Below are 16,635 nucleotides of genomic sequence, written 5' to 3'. Positions count from 1 at the left end.
CTACAAATAACAAATGCTGGAGGGGGTGTGGAGAAAAGGGAACCCTCTTGCACTGCTGGTGGGAATGTAAATTGATACAGCCACTATGGAGAACAGTATGGAGGTTCCTTTAAAAACTAAAACTAGAATTACCATATGATCCAGCAATCCCACTACTGGGCATATACCCAGAGAAAACCATAATTCAAAAAGACACATGCACCCCAATGTTCATTGCAGCACTACAATAGCCAGGTCATGGAAGCAACCTAAATGCCCATCGACAGACGAATGGAGAAAGAAGATGTGGTACATATATACAATGGACTATTACTCAGCCATATAAAGGAACGAAATTGGGTCATTTGTAGAGACGTGGATGGATCTAGAGACTGTCATACAGAGTGAAGTAAGTCAGAAAGAGAAAAACAAATATCGTATGTTAACACATATATGTGGAACCTGGAAAAATGGTACAGATGAACCGGTTTGCAGGACAGAAATTGAGACACAGATGTAGAGAACAAACGTATGGACACCGAGGGGGGAAAGCAGCAGGGGGGTGGTGGTGGTGGTGGGATGAACTGGGAGATTGGGATTGACATGTATACACTGATGTGTATAAAATGGATGACTAATAAGAACCTGCTGTATAAAATAATAAATAAAATAAAATTCAAAAAAAATAGACCTTATTTAACAAGAAAAAAAAAAAGGAAGATAGGGGCAGTAAGAAGATGGGGGCAATAAGAAGATATGGGCCAAGGGCTGCAGAGAAGGTCGCCTTTTTATTTAAATATTTTGATGATACACATACAAATACAACGTTTCTCCTGTAGGACAAATGTAAAAACTAATACAAATCACCCTTTCAGGAACAAAGAAAATCATTTAGAAAATGTGGTGACTTTATATATAGGAGACATGTTAGGTTTTTTAAGCCTGTCTGAGGAGGAAACTTAAGACCAAGTTTTGTTTGGAGTACATAGATCACATTCACATTTTCACACAGTAGTGATATTCTTGTTGCAGACTTGGCAAAAAATAACTACTAAGTCTATAATGAAAAAAAAAGCGAAAACAACTAGTACGTAGAGAATAAAAAATTTATAGCATGGAACAGTGACCTTCATTTTGGCCACAGGCTTATGGTGTCTAAAAATATTTGCCTTTTATTCATACACATCAGTGGGAGTAAAAAAGTATAAACCTTTTGCATAACACATTTTTAGAAGTGTGCCACAAAATGAATTTTTAGAGATTCATTTTCCTAGTAAATATATTAAAAATTCATGAAATCACAGCCTTTAAAATTTATGGAAATTATTTTGTTGTGGAGGATATTTATATAATTGATTACTGATATGCACTTATACTTTGAAACCTGAAGTGGATCATTTCTTCAGGGAGCAATAAAAATACTCTATTTATTTGGCCAAAACACCCAAATCACTTTTCAGAAAGAAATGCATGATGTACAAATTCAGGTCAGCTATATAATATTTAATATTCCATGTAGTAAGTCATGACCAGCTAGTCAATGACTTTGAGATATGGAATAAATCATAATTTCAAACTCATAATTATAGAAATTATAGGGTCTTTCAGTATTTTTTGCAAGTATAGATAAAAGAGTAGCTTCTAAAATTCAGTTTAATTCTACAAATATTGATTTGGCACCCATGGTAGGCACTGAGGATTTATAGCAGTGAAAAGGGTTCTTACCACCGTGTATATAGTTAATTTAGATGTACTAAATTAGAAGATAATGTATCCTGAGTTTTTTAATAGTATATTATTCCTATAAAAAATAAAGTGATTTTATATTTATGAATTTCGCCCTGAATTATTCTACTGAATTTGAAGTATTTAATATTTTCATGATTATTGAGTGACAAAGGGAAGGTGCAATGCTATTTTTGAGGTCATACAACACACGCACACACACATACTCAGAGTCCAATGCACACACACACACACAGTTACGTGCACAGAAACACACAATGTGTGTTCTTACCGTGTCAGTGTTCCAAAATTCAATTAACCTTACGTGGATTGAAGGGTCTCTAGTTTTAAGGAAATCAAACAAGCCAAACGGGTCACTCAAACTGTGCATGTATCTTTGGATAAGTAAGTTGTTGATAATCTTCTAGGTGCAGGAACGTATGGAATACAGAACAGCAATGTTAAATGTTAACATGGTAGGCAAAGAGGCCCACTCAGTTTCATGGGGGGCTCTATCGGATGGCTCATGAACTGGACATTTTGTTAATTTGATAAAATTCTTAGAAACCAGATTTACTCTCTATTTAACTTGCTTTGTGAGTACTGTGAGTACTGTGAGTACTGTGAGTATTGTTCGGCCATAAGTCACTCAAAGGCACCTAAGTCACAGCATCATCATCGTGCCCCCTCAGTAAGCCCTGGGGCATTTCTGAATTGCACTCCTAGAAGCTGACAGTGAGGTTCTCTGCATATTAGTGACTGAGAAAAATTTGCAGCCCAAGGTATATGTGCCTCTTACATCTGTAAGGCTCATGAAAAGCCAGGTCCTTTGAAAACATGAAATGAGTCACTGCTAGCTAAACTCTGGGGCAGTGTGTGGTTAGGAGAAGGACTGCTGGACTGTGCCAGGCTTGGAGACCCTGGTGGAAGATGTGGTTATCGTATAATTAGAATGACTAGACTCCTCGAAGCCCGAGTCTGGCAGAGGGCCCGGGACTCCAGCTCCAGAAACCACAGTCTTTTTGGCCATTACAGAGGTTTCGGCAGGAATCTGGTAATTAGATTGCAGAGTGGAAGCTGGTGTCAGCACTCTTTCCGTCACTGTCACGTTCTGTCCTACGGCTACACTGCGCGCGGCCAGAGGGGGCTGCACACTGGAGCTGGGGGCGAGGAAGCGCTCTCTTTCCCGCACCATAACATAGTGTGCATCGGGCAAGTGCGGGGTGCCCTCCAGGGGGCCGGGTGAGCCCCCGTGAGGCTGGATGACTCTCTCGGTAACCACGATGCTACCCTCACTAGCGTGCTGCTGCTCTCCCAAGGGGGACGCCGGGGCATAGACCCGCTCCGTCACCATCAGGCCTTCGGACCGTCTGGGGTCCAGGACCACACTGCTCAGTGGCACCGTGGAACCTGTGGCATAGGAAGTTTCTGTCACTATCACGTTACCAGAAGCCAATGGATCTGAAAGTGGTGCAGCTACCTTTTGAGCCTGCCTAGAAGACACGGATTTTTCAGTGATTATTTCCTGAGTGACTTTCTCTGTGTTTGCTTCATGCAAAGGTTTTGGAACTTGAAAGCTGCTACCAGAGGGATAAGTATTCTCGGAATTAACCCTGGTTTGCTCATAGAATGAATGTGAAGCTGCCTTCATGTCTGTTTCTCTCACAGGTTTTGGCCTCTGCTCGATTTCCATATCCATCTCTATATTTTGACCCAAGCAAACTTCAGCGAGTGTCTTGAATTTCAATCCTAAGTCATCTAAGAAGCTGTCATCTAGCTCTCCTTCAATAAAACTGCAACAGCCAATGGAACCCTGGAGAGAGTCAGTTTCTTCCTGAGAGTAAACCAGAAGGCAATCTTTGGCTGCGTGAATGTCATCTTCCTCGGTATAAGAGGCAGCTTTCTAAAACGGAAAGAAAAACAGGCATATAATGAGTGACGCACTTCCTTTAAGAACAAGACTCTAGATTCCTGCTCAAAATGTTTAACCTCAGTCTTGTAGTTAGACAAGAAACACCAGAGAAACACAAATTGAAGGACATCCTACAACAGGACTGGCCTGTATTCTTAAAAAAAATATATCATGAAAGATGAGAAAGGCAGAGGGCACTGTTTCAGGTTAAAGGAGACAGAAGTGTCATGACAACTAAATGGAAAGCAGGGCCCTAGACGGGAAAAACAGCGGCTATAAAAGACATTATTGGGATAACTGGCTAAACTGAAATACGCAATGTGTCACTGTTCAATCTCTGTACTGTGGTAATGTAAGAAGACGTGTGTGTGGGTGTGTCTGTGAGAGAGAGAGAGAGAGAGTGACAGAGGGACGAGGGAGGGAGGGAGAAAAGGCAAAAAGCAAATGTGGCAAAATGTTAATATTTGGGTAATCCAGGTAAAGAGTATATAGGAGTTCAAACTTTCCATTATTCTTGCAAATTTTCTGATGAGTTTGAAATGATTTCCAAATTAAAAGCTGAGCACACATACATAATCAAGACTGGTTCATGCATGATTAGAGCAGAGAGGGAAAAAGATACTGAAATAAAACAGGGCACCAGAGTGGGGCCTGGCAGTGAGATAGGAAATGGAGGAGAAGTGCTCTTCCTTGACACTGACCAAATCACCATTTCCCCGTCTACCTGGGGGCGGGCAGATGGTATGAAAGAAGGGAGGATGGGAGGGAACAGAAAGTGGGAAAGCACTCAGGTAATTTGCAGCCATGCAGAAGGGAGGGGACAGAAATAAACTGGCCTCTATGGAAGCCCATCCCTTCACTCCTCTCAAGGGTCCTTCAGGTCCCTAGCAATCTGACTCTGCCCATCCCATTCCCAGGCATGACCTGGTTCTCAAGAGAAGCTTCTAATTCCTAATCCCAGGCATGAGCTTTCTGACTGCATCCCATCATCTTTCCTGCAACTTTCCTTCTAATTTTTTATGAACCACCTCAATAGTGAACCAAGTACTTGCCTTCAAAAGAAAACACTTAAACGGACATAACAGATGGTGTTTTTTAGGTCATATAGTCTCTCCCCTCCCACCCTACCCGGCGCATCTCTATCAAGTCTGCTCCTGCAGAGGGACAGCACTTTCTGACCCACTGACATCAGCCTGGTCATGTGACTCGCTTTGGCCAATGAAATGTGAGTGGGAAAAGGCAGTGGCTTTGGGGGTCATTACCAGGTTTGGCATTGCTCTGTTCCCTGCGCCCCAAGGATGCCAGCTTCCTGGGCACAAGCTGTGCTCTCAGCACACATCTTGGAATGCGGACCACATGGAGCAGAGCAGAGATGCATCAAGGGGCAAAAGCATGAATGTGGGAAATATGCCCTGGCGAGAAGCAAGATCGTGGGGTCATTTGTTGTCACCACATAACTGAGCTGACTGACTGACCCAGTAGGTCACACCTCTCCTTTCTCATTGCCTGTAAGCCTTCTCTTAACGAAAGGAACAATGTCCCATTTAGATCCAAGAAAATGATTACCCTAATAACATCACGTTCACATAGAAATGTCCCCCCCCCCTTTCCCCACCAATACATAAAACCCAACACTTACTTCAGTGAAATAACTTCTTAAGAATTCCTCGTTCACTGCCACCGCAGCTGCTCGAGCTCCGGCCACTTCTCTAGAAGCCGCTGCGGCTCTCGTGGTCCGAAGGGTTTCCGTGGTCATCAAGGCTCCTGTTGTCCCTGTAACCTGGGTGGCCCCCCCTGAGACGAGGCTTCTGTATTCTTCCCATCGGCCGTCCACCTCGGACATCTCATGCTGCCCTTTGATAAAGGAAGCAGAGCTGCTTCCTTTCACGGTAGCATCCTTGGTTGTCACAGCTCCTGTCCCACCGCCTACAGCTGCACTGTCTCTGTGGTCTGCCCCTAGAAGAGGCACCACTGCCTGTGAGAGCAAACACAGCCGAGTCCCGGACGGTCAGTACGCTTGGTAGAAGGACCTGAGCTAAGTGAGCGTATGCAGGGAATAAGATATTTCCGCAGAGGCAAATTAGGAAAACTTTGCTTGAATGACTGCTGTTTGAGTCTTCTGAAGATCTCCGCTCTACCTTCTGGTTTTGTGAGCTGATTTTAATCCAAGGAGAAAACAAAAAACTTTAAAGTATGGTCTCAGCCCATTCACTCTACTGGCACCAGTGGCATTTCAACTTTCCTCTAGAGTTTGATGCCTTCTTTTACGGTTCTACAACACTTATTTTGTTTTATATTCTGGACACATGGCTGCCCCAAATAAAGACTACCTTTCCCAGCCTCCATTGCTGCTAGACTAAGTTCCGGCTAATGGGATTTCAAGTGGAAATGGTGCATGCAACTTCTGGGACGTGTTCTTAAAAAGTGGTTCCTCATTTTTCTTCCATCTGCAGGCTGGAATGTGGGATGGTAGCTGGTGTCTGGAGGGTGGGGCCAGCAGGAGAGTGAACTCCTCCATGGAGGAACGGGAGAGAGGAGGAGCCTGGGGCCATGCCATGGAGGAATCATCACATTGGTCCCAGACGGCCCATGTTTATATTTAAGCCACTGTTATTCCGAGTTCTCTGACACTTGATACTAAATCATATCTTATTAGGCAGGATGCTTACGGCAGATGATGATGAAGAGACCCCCGGGTGAAGATGCAATAGAGAGATGATGGGAGATGGCTATTAAGTAGGTAGGGGAGGGGATTTTGCAACATTTTACAACTGTCTTGGGGGTTGTGGGTGCCCCTCTGCCGGCCCTATGCATCGCGTGGAATGGAAATGGAGAAGCACCTGGCTGTGGAAGACAACCATTTAATATCGGGACAAACATTTCTACCTAAATCCCTACACACTCTTCCTCTCTTTAACCTTTTTTCTACATTCTCGGTGTCACTACCCGATGCTTCTTCTACATTCTCTGTAACTTAGGACCTGTCAGGGTAGAGCAAAACCACCTCAACTCTGTCCTGGCAACAAATACAAAGTAAGTTGTTATTCGAGCCCTGTGTTTAACGAAGGCATGTGAATGAAATCTGTAGTAATCACTTTACTCTTTCATGACCTAAGGTGTTAGAAACACTTCCCAAGGCCCCTTTAAAGCAGAAAAGAAGACATGTTCTGTTGACATCTGATTATCTGACCTTGTCTTCAGGTGGTGCCCCTTCGTTGTTCCAAGGATGCAGCATCTCTATGGTACCAGGGATGGGGGTAAAGTGTTTGGCACCCTTCCCACAATGGCACATCAGTAGTAGAAGTGGTACAACTGGACAGAAACAAAATTGAGTACAGAGAAGGTTAGTCTCGACAGATTTTCAAATTTATGTTGCATAATTTTGGAATTTGCATATCTCTTCCTGAGTTCAGTCTTCACTTATTTACAGCCCTATTTTTCTGTTTTTCTTTTCTTCCCCTGATCTAACGTCACCAAGCCTGTTTCGGGTGAGTTATACCTAAGCCTAAAGGCAGGATGAGGGAGTCTTATGGATTCAGGGTTCTTGGCCATCACAAAGACTGTGGTCAACAAGTGGAACACCGAGACTGGATTTGATACTATCCAAATCATCAAAACCAACTTAAAGGCTTAAATTTTTGGGTTTTTTTTAAACCACTTTAATTTTTAATATGAGAAAATTCACCATCTAAAATATATACATGTGTTAAAAAAGAAATCAGAAGTCCCTAAGGGTAGAAAAGCTTTAATATATTCAAATATTCTAGAACATTAGAACTTCTATAATACTGCACCACTTTACCCTAGAGTAGAATTTGGCAGAAGGCATGACTCACTGAGGTTCCAGTTAACCTCTGAATTACCTAAGTACTATTTTCTAAAACGATTCCACATTAAAAACCCTTAGAATATATATAACATTTCATCTAGAAGTTAATAAAATTTCAGAGCTCCCTCCTTCAATTTTATTCTACCTCCAGGAGGAAGTAAAGGCCAATGCTGGCCCCTTGATCAACAGAGTAAAGAATTAACCACATCTGCAAGCAGCCTACCCCAAATTGGCTTTTATTGACGCTCCCATGTGGCAGCTTCCAAGGAAGAGCTGACTACTCCCTAGGATCCTTTTTATGTAACAGTCACGATAGTTACTATGCGTAATGAAAAGACTGAAATCAGCCAGGGGTAATTCAACAAATGTTTATCAAGTGTCTGCCACGTGCGAGGCACCATGTTAGGTGCTGGGAAATCTGAGGTGAGAAGGCAATGCAAGGAATCTCCAGGTAAAAGATGTAGTCCTGCCCACCTATAAACTTGGTAAGCTGAGACAAGTCATTTACCACCATGTCTGTATTTTTACCCATTAAATGGAGATGATGGTATAAAAGTGCACTATAAACTGTTGAGTGCTGTGCATTCAATTGAACATCTACTAATGGCTTTGACAAGCTCGTCTTCTGAGACTGTAATAACTGAGGCTGCCTTGGAGGTGGTTCTCTGCCCATGAGCAGTGGTCAAGTGGACTCGTTCCACACGACCCCAGGCTGCAGTCTTCTGTTCTTCAGTGAAAGGAAACCCAAGGTCATTGGAGGGCGTGCAGGGAGGGCAGGGCTGGTTGTCACTGTTGGGAAACATACAAGTGCTCAGAGGGTCTGGCTCCTGTTGGTGCAGGTGAAGGGGCAAGCCAAGCAGAGGGTCTGGGGAGGTGGAGCTCTGACAAGATGAATGTGAAAAGCAAGGATCGATGGGAAAAAGATGAGTTTGTAAAATAACCTTGTAACCATAATCTAAATGCATGCAACAAATCTTTTCTGACAGCTTTCTATGCACAAGGTGCTGTTCGCGGCACTGGGTATGGAAGAACAGACGACATCCCTCCCTCACGCAGAGCTTATCAAAATGGAGACACCAAAAAGGTTTAGGTTAAAAGGTTGCTGAAGAGCATGTACAATAACCTTGGTTATTTAAATCAGGAGATGATACATTCTTATAAAACAAAATTCTGAAGAGCACTTCAATAACTTTTGGTGAATTTATCAATGATCAATCCTTGCTTCCTTACTCACCCTCAATAGCATTCTAGTGTGATTATAGAAAAACAAAAGAAATCAATGACTACCGTAGTAACAAAATACTAAGAAAAAAAAAAAACCCTAAAAAGGCACTAACGTTACTAAAAGAGCTAAAGTGTAGCTTTTAAAATACTTACGCAGCAAGAGCAGAAGGGCAAACATTATAAGCGCGACTGCTGCAGGCCCGAGGCCAACGGAGGAGTCATACCACATTTCTACACAGCTACCGCCTTCCACACACTTGCAGACTGTGAGTTTAAGGACCTGCTTTTCAGGGCAGCTGAAGCCTTTACTATCTGCAATCAGCAAGCGAATGTCACTCCTCCCAAGCGTTGGTTCCTTTTGTTGCAGTAGCACGCTGGTACCTGCAAGGACAAGATAAAAAAGGAAATAAAAATGAGTGATTACCAAGGAAGGGCAAGATTAAATTACAGAAACATTCTTTTTTAAAATTTATTGAGATATAGGGACTTCCCTGGTGGCGCAGTTTTTAAGGAACCTCCATAGTGTTCTCCATAGTGGCTGTATCAATTTACTTTCCCACCAACCGTGCAGGAGGGTTCCCTTTTCTCCACACCCTCTCCAGCATTTGTTGTTTGTAGATTTTCTGATGATGCCCATTCTAACTGGTGTGAGATGATGCCTCATTGTAGTCTGCCTGCCAGTGCAGGGGACATGGGCTTGAGCCCTGGTCTGGGAAGATCCCACATGCCACGGATCAACTAAGCCCATGCGCCGCAACTACTGAGCCTGCGCTCTAGAGTCCATGAGCCGTAACTAATGAGCCCTCTTGCCACCACTACTGAAGCCAGCGTGCCTAGAGCCTGCGCTCTGAAACAAGAGAAGCCACCGCAATGAGAAGCCCACGCACCGCAACGAAGAGTAGACCCACTCACCGCAACTAGAGAAAGCCCGTGCGCAGCAACAAAGACCCCACAACAGCCAAAAATAATAAATTAATATTAATTAAAAAAAATTTATTGAGGTATAGTTGATTATATTATATATAAGTTTTAGGTGTACAACACAGTGATTCACAAGTTTTAAAGGTTATACTCCATTTATAGTTATTATAAAATATTGGCTATATTCCCTGTGGTGTACAATATATCCTTGTAGCTTATTTATTGTACCTCTTAATCCCCTACCCCTATCTTGTTCCTCCCCACTTCCTTCTCCCCAGTGGTAACCACTAGTTTGTTCTCTTACATCTGTGAGTCTACAGAAAACATTCTTTAATAGCTAATTCATTGTTAGCTCCAGTTAGAAGCTTTATTATTTCATAACTTCTCTATTGAATTCACACTGTGTGCTTGATGAAACTAGTCCACATATGCAGGTGAATAGCAAAGGATCAGATCTGGACATACCTTCCTTTTATGATGACTAATGTTAACAAATTTGTGTGGTTTACCAGATGCTAGGAACTCTTCCATTACTGGGATACAGTGACAAACAAGTGGAAAGTTAAATGACATTTCCATCGAATGACCCTTATTTTACTATTTCTTTTTTTTTTAATATGTATTTATTTATTTATTTGGCTGTTGCTGGGTCTTAGTTGCAGCACCAGATTTTCGTTGCGGCATGAGGGCTCCTTAGTTGCGGCATGTGGGATCTAGTTCCCCCGGGCTAGGGATTGAACCCTGGCCCCCTGCATTGGGAGTGCGGAGTCTTATTCACTGGGCCAACAGGGAAGTCCCCATATTTTACTATTTCTTAAAAGAACTTTATTAAGGCAATTTTCAAACAGATGTAATCCAGGAAAGAGCATAATTAACTCCCATGGTACCCATCTCCAGCTTTAATAATTTTCAACAATGGGCCAATCTTGTTTCATCCAGTCCCATCCTTTTTGTTCCCAACATTGTATATTTGAAATTTTTCAAATTTCACTGTATATATGAAAACCTGAAAGACTATTACAATGAATATTGATAAACCCTTCATAAATTGTTTACATTTTACAACAATACTTTCTACATGCACACATTTTTCCCCCTGAACTATTTCAAGGTAAGTTGCAGATCTCATGACGTTCTTCAGCATAAATCTTCTAAGACCAAAGGATATTAACCCTCTCAAGAAATTCATTCTTGATATAATAATATATTTAATACATGACCCATATTCAAACTTTTCAACTGTTGTAAAAACGCCCTTTACAGTTCTTGCTCTTACTCTCTCTGGCTTTTGTTTTTTTATGATCCTGGATCCAATCAAAGATTATGCCCTGCATTTAGCTGTCACCTTAGTCTCTATTAATAATCTATAACAGTCCTAACTTCCTTTTGGCCTTTCAAGACTTTGACCTTTTTGAAGTCCACTTATTTTAAAGGATTTTCCACAGTTTGAATTTGTCTGACTGTTTCCTCATGATTGGATTCAGGCTACACATTTTTGGCAAGAATATTACACAGAAAGTGTTGTTCAAATGACCTTTTATCTTATTTTTTTAAAAATGTGACTGGTGGTTATTTAAGAAATTTTCTTTCAACATGAATAAAAATAATGACCAGTTTTCCCATGAGTAAAAATAACGATCAGTTAGAATAGCTTAAAACTTTTTCTAATATATGTATAACATTTATTAAAAGATAATTTACTTGCAAGGCAAAGATGGATGAATACAAAGATAAAAAATGAGGTGTTTGGGAGGTTTTTTTTGTTTTATTTACTTATTTTTGGAAGTAAGAGACATCCTCTTCTCATTTTAAGGTCCATATTTTATGGAATTTGATCTCCAAAGCTAGAACTATACTTATTAAATCATCCCCAAAGCTCTGGAGAACTGAGGAAAGCATCTAGTCATTCATTTAAGGAATATGAGCTTATTAAAAGAAGTATAGGAAAACATGGCCTGGAAGAATGTAACTAAATTCATGATTGGCTCTGAGGGGAAAGATGGAAAGGGGAGGAAGGGCACAAAGGGGACTTCTACTTTGTCAGTGATCGTTAAAAAAAAAGGCCTGACTCAAATGCGACAAATTGTTAATATTCTTTTAATTCTAGGTGGGAGGTACAAAGGTATCTGCCTTATTAAGTCTCTGTAATTTTCTGTACTTAAAACATTTCCCAAATAAATAAAACAGTTAGGAGCTATTTATTATCATGATAGTTGGTCGATCATCTCATTATACAGCCAAGGAGAAAAAAGCCTGGGTTACAGAACCCTATCTCTCTCAATTGTCTAGATATATACAGTATAAGCTCAGTGACTTCTTGTTATAACACTCTAACATGTATGTGTATCCTAAGGAGTTTTATGTTTCTAAGGCTAGGAAAAAATTCAAGAGCCCATCAAATTCAAACATCTTTATCTTTAGACAGAAAATCCACTGTGTATCTGGAAAGGCAACAGAGCATAAAGGTAGTGAGTAGAGACTCCACAGCTAGAGTGCTTGGGTTCAAATACTAATTCCAGCTCTTCAACTAGCTGTAACTTTGAGAATGTTAGTTAAACTTTCTGCACCTTTGTTTCCTCATCTGTAAAATGTTGATGACGGTAATGCCAAACTTCTAGGGTTGTTAATATTAGTAAAGTGCTTAGACCAATGCCTGGCATTTCCTAAACATCACGTTTCTTAGATAAAAATAAGTTAAGTCTTGGAATCTCAGCAAGTTCAATGCAAAACACATTTACTATCTTAGTCAAAGAAAGTGCAAACTCCAATCAAGCAGTCAGCCTAGGTGGGAGTCCCAGACTGCTGTGAGTACAAAATGAGATAATGTGAGCCAGGGGACCAACCCTGTCATGAGTCTTGAGGCCTGTGACTTAATTACCATAAGAAGAACCATCTGGATGTCTGCATCCCAGGGCTCATGCTAGTTGAAAACTTGATCTTAAGTAACCTCAATTAATCAAGATGGTGATTGTCACCCTTACTGGGGAGACCACTTGAGTTAACCAACAATATAACTATCTTTTGCAAGTGAGTACATAAACCCTAAGAAGATTCAGAATTAAGTATAGGAATATTTAAACAAACTAAAGACTTAGTTTTAATATTTTTGCATTGTAAAGAAATTATTTGCATTTGCTATTTATACACTTGTAATATTTTAAGGACAATTAGCCCTATTAACGTGACAGCTTTGTAACTCCAATTTAAAATGTGTAATTATGTTCCTAATTTAGATTTATGGTTTTAGGTTGAAATATCACTGGTTTGTTCAGTATTGGACCATTGAAGAGGATTTCAGGTTTGATGTATTTATAAGTTAAATTTACTGGAACTTTAGAGTATAGGAATCACAAGAAAGTTTTATTTGTTCATTCAGATCATTGAAATACATAAAAAGGATGCCAAATATACTAAATTTATAAATATATTGAAATGTTAAAGGTGTTTAATTTGTAAATTGGACCAAACATGATTCAAAGCCTCTTAAAATGACTGTAAAATTTGCTAAGCCTAAGAAAACAATAAACTTAAAAGTTAAGAAAAATTGGGGTATTACATTTAAAACTTTTCTGAAACGAGCACTACCTGTTTAAGACAAAAAGAGTCTTCTGGATAGATTTTTCTACATTTGAAACAACCTTGAAGGAAGCCAAAAGAGCACGTCAATAAGGGGGTATGTCCCAAGATACGGATCTATGCACACGTCCTCTTGGCATGGGGGCCAAGGGGACAGACAAACTCCTTTCCATGTTTTGTCCATCACTTACCAGCTTTGTGACTTCAAACAAGCTATCTAACTCTAGTTAAGCCAAAGCTTCCTCAGCTGTAATCAGGGAATAATGTTATGGGGTAAGAAGTAAACAAGATAACGCATATGAAGGGATAGCAGAGTGCCTGGCACATGGTATATGTTCGGTAAGAGTTATTTTTAATGGAATCATCGTTACCGTACATCAAGAGTTTTAGAAGGCACCTACTCTGATTGCTGTGCTTAGAAAGGAAATATTCCTCAGCTTATGAGACAACTACTTCAAGAGCGATTTGGAGAATACCCAGTTACCTTAAAGATATTAGATATCTATTCTCCTTCACTCTCTCCAAATAGGGTATTTATTATTAGGCAGATCAAAGACACTATGCCTGAGGTTCAGATCCTCATTTTATAAACTCAATTGTATTGGAAATATAATTCATGCAAAGAAAAAAGCCTGTATTATAAGGATTTTAGATTTCTATCATGTTTAAACATACAGTCCAGTGATTTTGCTTACTTTCTCGGCTTACTATTTTCCACCTTTCTGCCATTCCAGCTGGTTTGTCAATGACAGAGAAACTGAAAGGCCAGCTGTTTTGGGGTCCGTCCAGGTCCTCTGCGGTCACGTTCACATATTGCACGTCATCACAGACCGTCTGCACAGCGTCGACCAGTGTGGGACAATTGTCATTGATGTCTTCAACCATGATAGTAATAGTGCCAGTGATGGTTTTTCTAGGATATTCTTAAAAATAAGAAAAAGATAATGTATATTCTGGTTATACTGCTCATATGGACATAGTTTGAATTCTCTTGCCAATTTGGTAAGGAGAAGGTAGTAACCAAATTAGGATGCTTTCTATCTTAGATATGTTTTCATATTCAGATCAAGTAATATCTTTTAATCCACTAAATAAGTAGAAATGTGACGGTTTACCCATTTGGCCTTCCTACAAGATCAAAACAAAGGTCTCTGATGCTGGAAAATAAAATCTAAATGCACATAACCAAGAAAAAATATCTATTTAATAACTTACCTTCTGTCATAGCCAAAATCTTCGCAGTGTATGTACCATTTTGGACATATCTGGATTCATAATCAGGAATTTTTACAAGTCTAATTTCAGAGGTGGCAGAATTCACAGAGATCCAATTGTCTATATCTTCAAATTTGGCATATCTGTTAGAAAGCAGACAAAATTAATTTTGAGTTCTGGATAAAATGAGACTATCTACAACTAATATCTACAACTCTTTTAAGCTTAATTTCTGCTTTATTATATATGTTCTTATCCCAGCATTAGTTTGGAATGTTTTCAAATTTCTTGAAACTATCCTAAAAGCCCCTCTGTTTACTGTGTATCACACCTACTTTGGACCCTTCCTTATTTCTGTAACATACCCAAGACATATGTGCAAGGGCGACGCCCTTGCCTACTCACCCGGGAGGTTTACGAGTTGCTCTTCAGTCTGTCTTACAGCTTTCAATCTAGTTTTCCTTAAATTTGGAGTTAACCTTGGAGGATAACTTAGTCACCCAACAAGAACTCGTGGAGAAAAGCAGTTTTACAGTCTATTATTTATTAGCATATTATTAATATTTAAAAATATCAATTTAAAAAATCAATGACTGCCTTAAATGGAAGTACTTTAAATTTTGGGATATTGTTGATTGTTCAGAGCAATAGGCTTCTTTCAGTTAGAAATGGTTAAAAGTGAAAACAATGCTGATAAGGTGATTTCTGGGTTTATTCCTTCAAAGCAAAGGAGAATTAGTGCAAAAAGAGACAGCTTTGGGAAGGCAAGGAGAACATTCATAGTACATTTTCAGAAATATATGTAATTTAATACCATCGAGTTTAAAATGTATCCAAATACAAATATAAACCAAACATATGAGAATTTGATTCAACCAATCATATTAATGATTTATTTTCTATTAAGTGGCTGTTTAGGCATACACAAATGAGGGGCTAATATATGGCAATATTTGTTTATAGTGACTATTTAAAAAAATTTCAATTATACACTAGAACTAAATTTTCCTGTCTTTTAATATTTATACCAGTAAATGATGATACATTTGGATTTTCACAAATATTTCTGAATTTCATGGCTGGAATTTTAAAGCTTGAACTTAGCTGCTGTCAATGTTTTCCCACATAATGCTTATAACAAAGACAAAGTTAAAGTAATAAGAATCACATTGCACAATGGAATGTTTTGTGTGGTCTCATTTAAGGGATTTTCTGTTTTCTATTGTGAAAACTAGACACCATTCAAAGTAGGATAGCAGCTCACATGTCATGTCAAATATCCATAACAACTGATGCATATGAATAATCAATAAAAGAGTAAATTATGACAAAGTCAAGAGAGTGATCCTTCTGCTGTCCTTATCAACATTTCTAAATTAGGCGAATACTGGAAAATTATTTCACTTAGCTGTGCCTCTCATTCCTTATCTGTAAAATAGTAGGTTCAAATTAATCTTTAAGATCATTCTTATTCTAAAGTTCTGTAAGTGTATGCTAAAAATAAAATACTTTTGAGGAGTAAAGAAACATGGTTCATTATTTTTCAAGGAAGAACATATGATCTTTTGATACAGTCGTAACTCTTACTAAAAACAGCAACCAAAATTAAATAGTTAGATGGAAATAGAAGTTTCAATAGAGAGTCACAATATTATTGGAGGATAATTAATTAGAACATCTAAGCCTCTCAGGGGACAGCGTGAGGAATCATAAGGAACACTCATTCTCAATTCCGGGGATTTAGGTGGGGACTGCCTTCTTAAGTTTAGAGCCATGGAAATAAAAACTAGACTATAAAACTCGAGAGAAGCTGGACTGGTTCCTGAAGTTAAGGTGGGCAAAAAGGGGTCACCAAGACATTGCAGAAAACACAATGGAAGCTGTTTGTTAACATTATTTTGGAAAAAGGTCACTTGCTACTATTGGCTGATGAATTCCATGAAAAGGAGATTCACTAAAAGGAAAGAGATTGTTGAAGAGCTTCCTCCATATTCCCATTCATGCTATGGTTGCCCACGCATCTAAATACAATGTTTCATGAGTGCTGGCACCCAGGGACATAGGCTTAAGGAGAGTGAAGCAACCGACAACTCTGGCACCGACAGCAGGAAAACATAGAAGCTGTTGTGTCTTGGGTGGCAGGTGGGGATTCTTAAATTCAACCAAATAACTACAGCTAGGTAGAACTTCATAAATAATAGCTCTGTAGAGAGTCATCTTTTGATGGCATGGCTCTGAGATCTAAGATGTAAAT

General features: G+C 39.6%; 1 protein-coding gene across 1 annotated transcript in view; it reads right to left on the bottom strand.

Moving 5' to 3' along the window:
* Positions 1-748: 748 nt before the first annotated feature.
* Positions 749-16,635, bottom strand: part of DSG2 (desmoglein 2) — a 48,247-nt gene continuing 32,360 nt past the window's right edge. The window contains exons 10-15 of the mRNA XM_036823688.1: positions 14,382-14,524; positions 13,862-14,089; positions 8,823-9,050; positions 6,807-6,928; positions 5,256-5,591; positions 749-3,607 (exon numbers count right to left, since the gene is read on the bottom strand). Of these exons, the coding sequence (XP_036679583.1) occupies positions 2,585-3,607; positions 5,256-5,591; positions 6,807-6,928; positions 8,823-9,050; positions 13,862-14,089; positions 14,382-14,524 (2,080 nt within the window). The 3' untranslated portion in view covers positions 749-2,584. The remainder of the gene's footprint in view (positions 3,608-5,255; positions 5,592-6,806; positions 6,929-8,822; positions 9,051-13,861; positions 14,090-14,381; positions 14,525-16,635) is intronic.

This window comes from Balaenoptera musculus, chromosome 14 (genome assembly GCF_009873245.2).
Source record: "Balaenoptera musculus isolate JJ_BM4_2016_0621 chromosome 14, mBalMus1.pri.v3, whole genome shotgun sequence".
NCBI lineage: Eukaryota > Metazoa > Chordata > Mammalia > Artiodactyla > Balaenopteridae > Balaenoptera > Balaenoptera musculus.
This window is presented reverse-complemented; position numbering and strand designations above follow the sequence as displayed.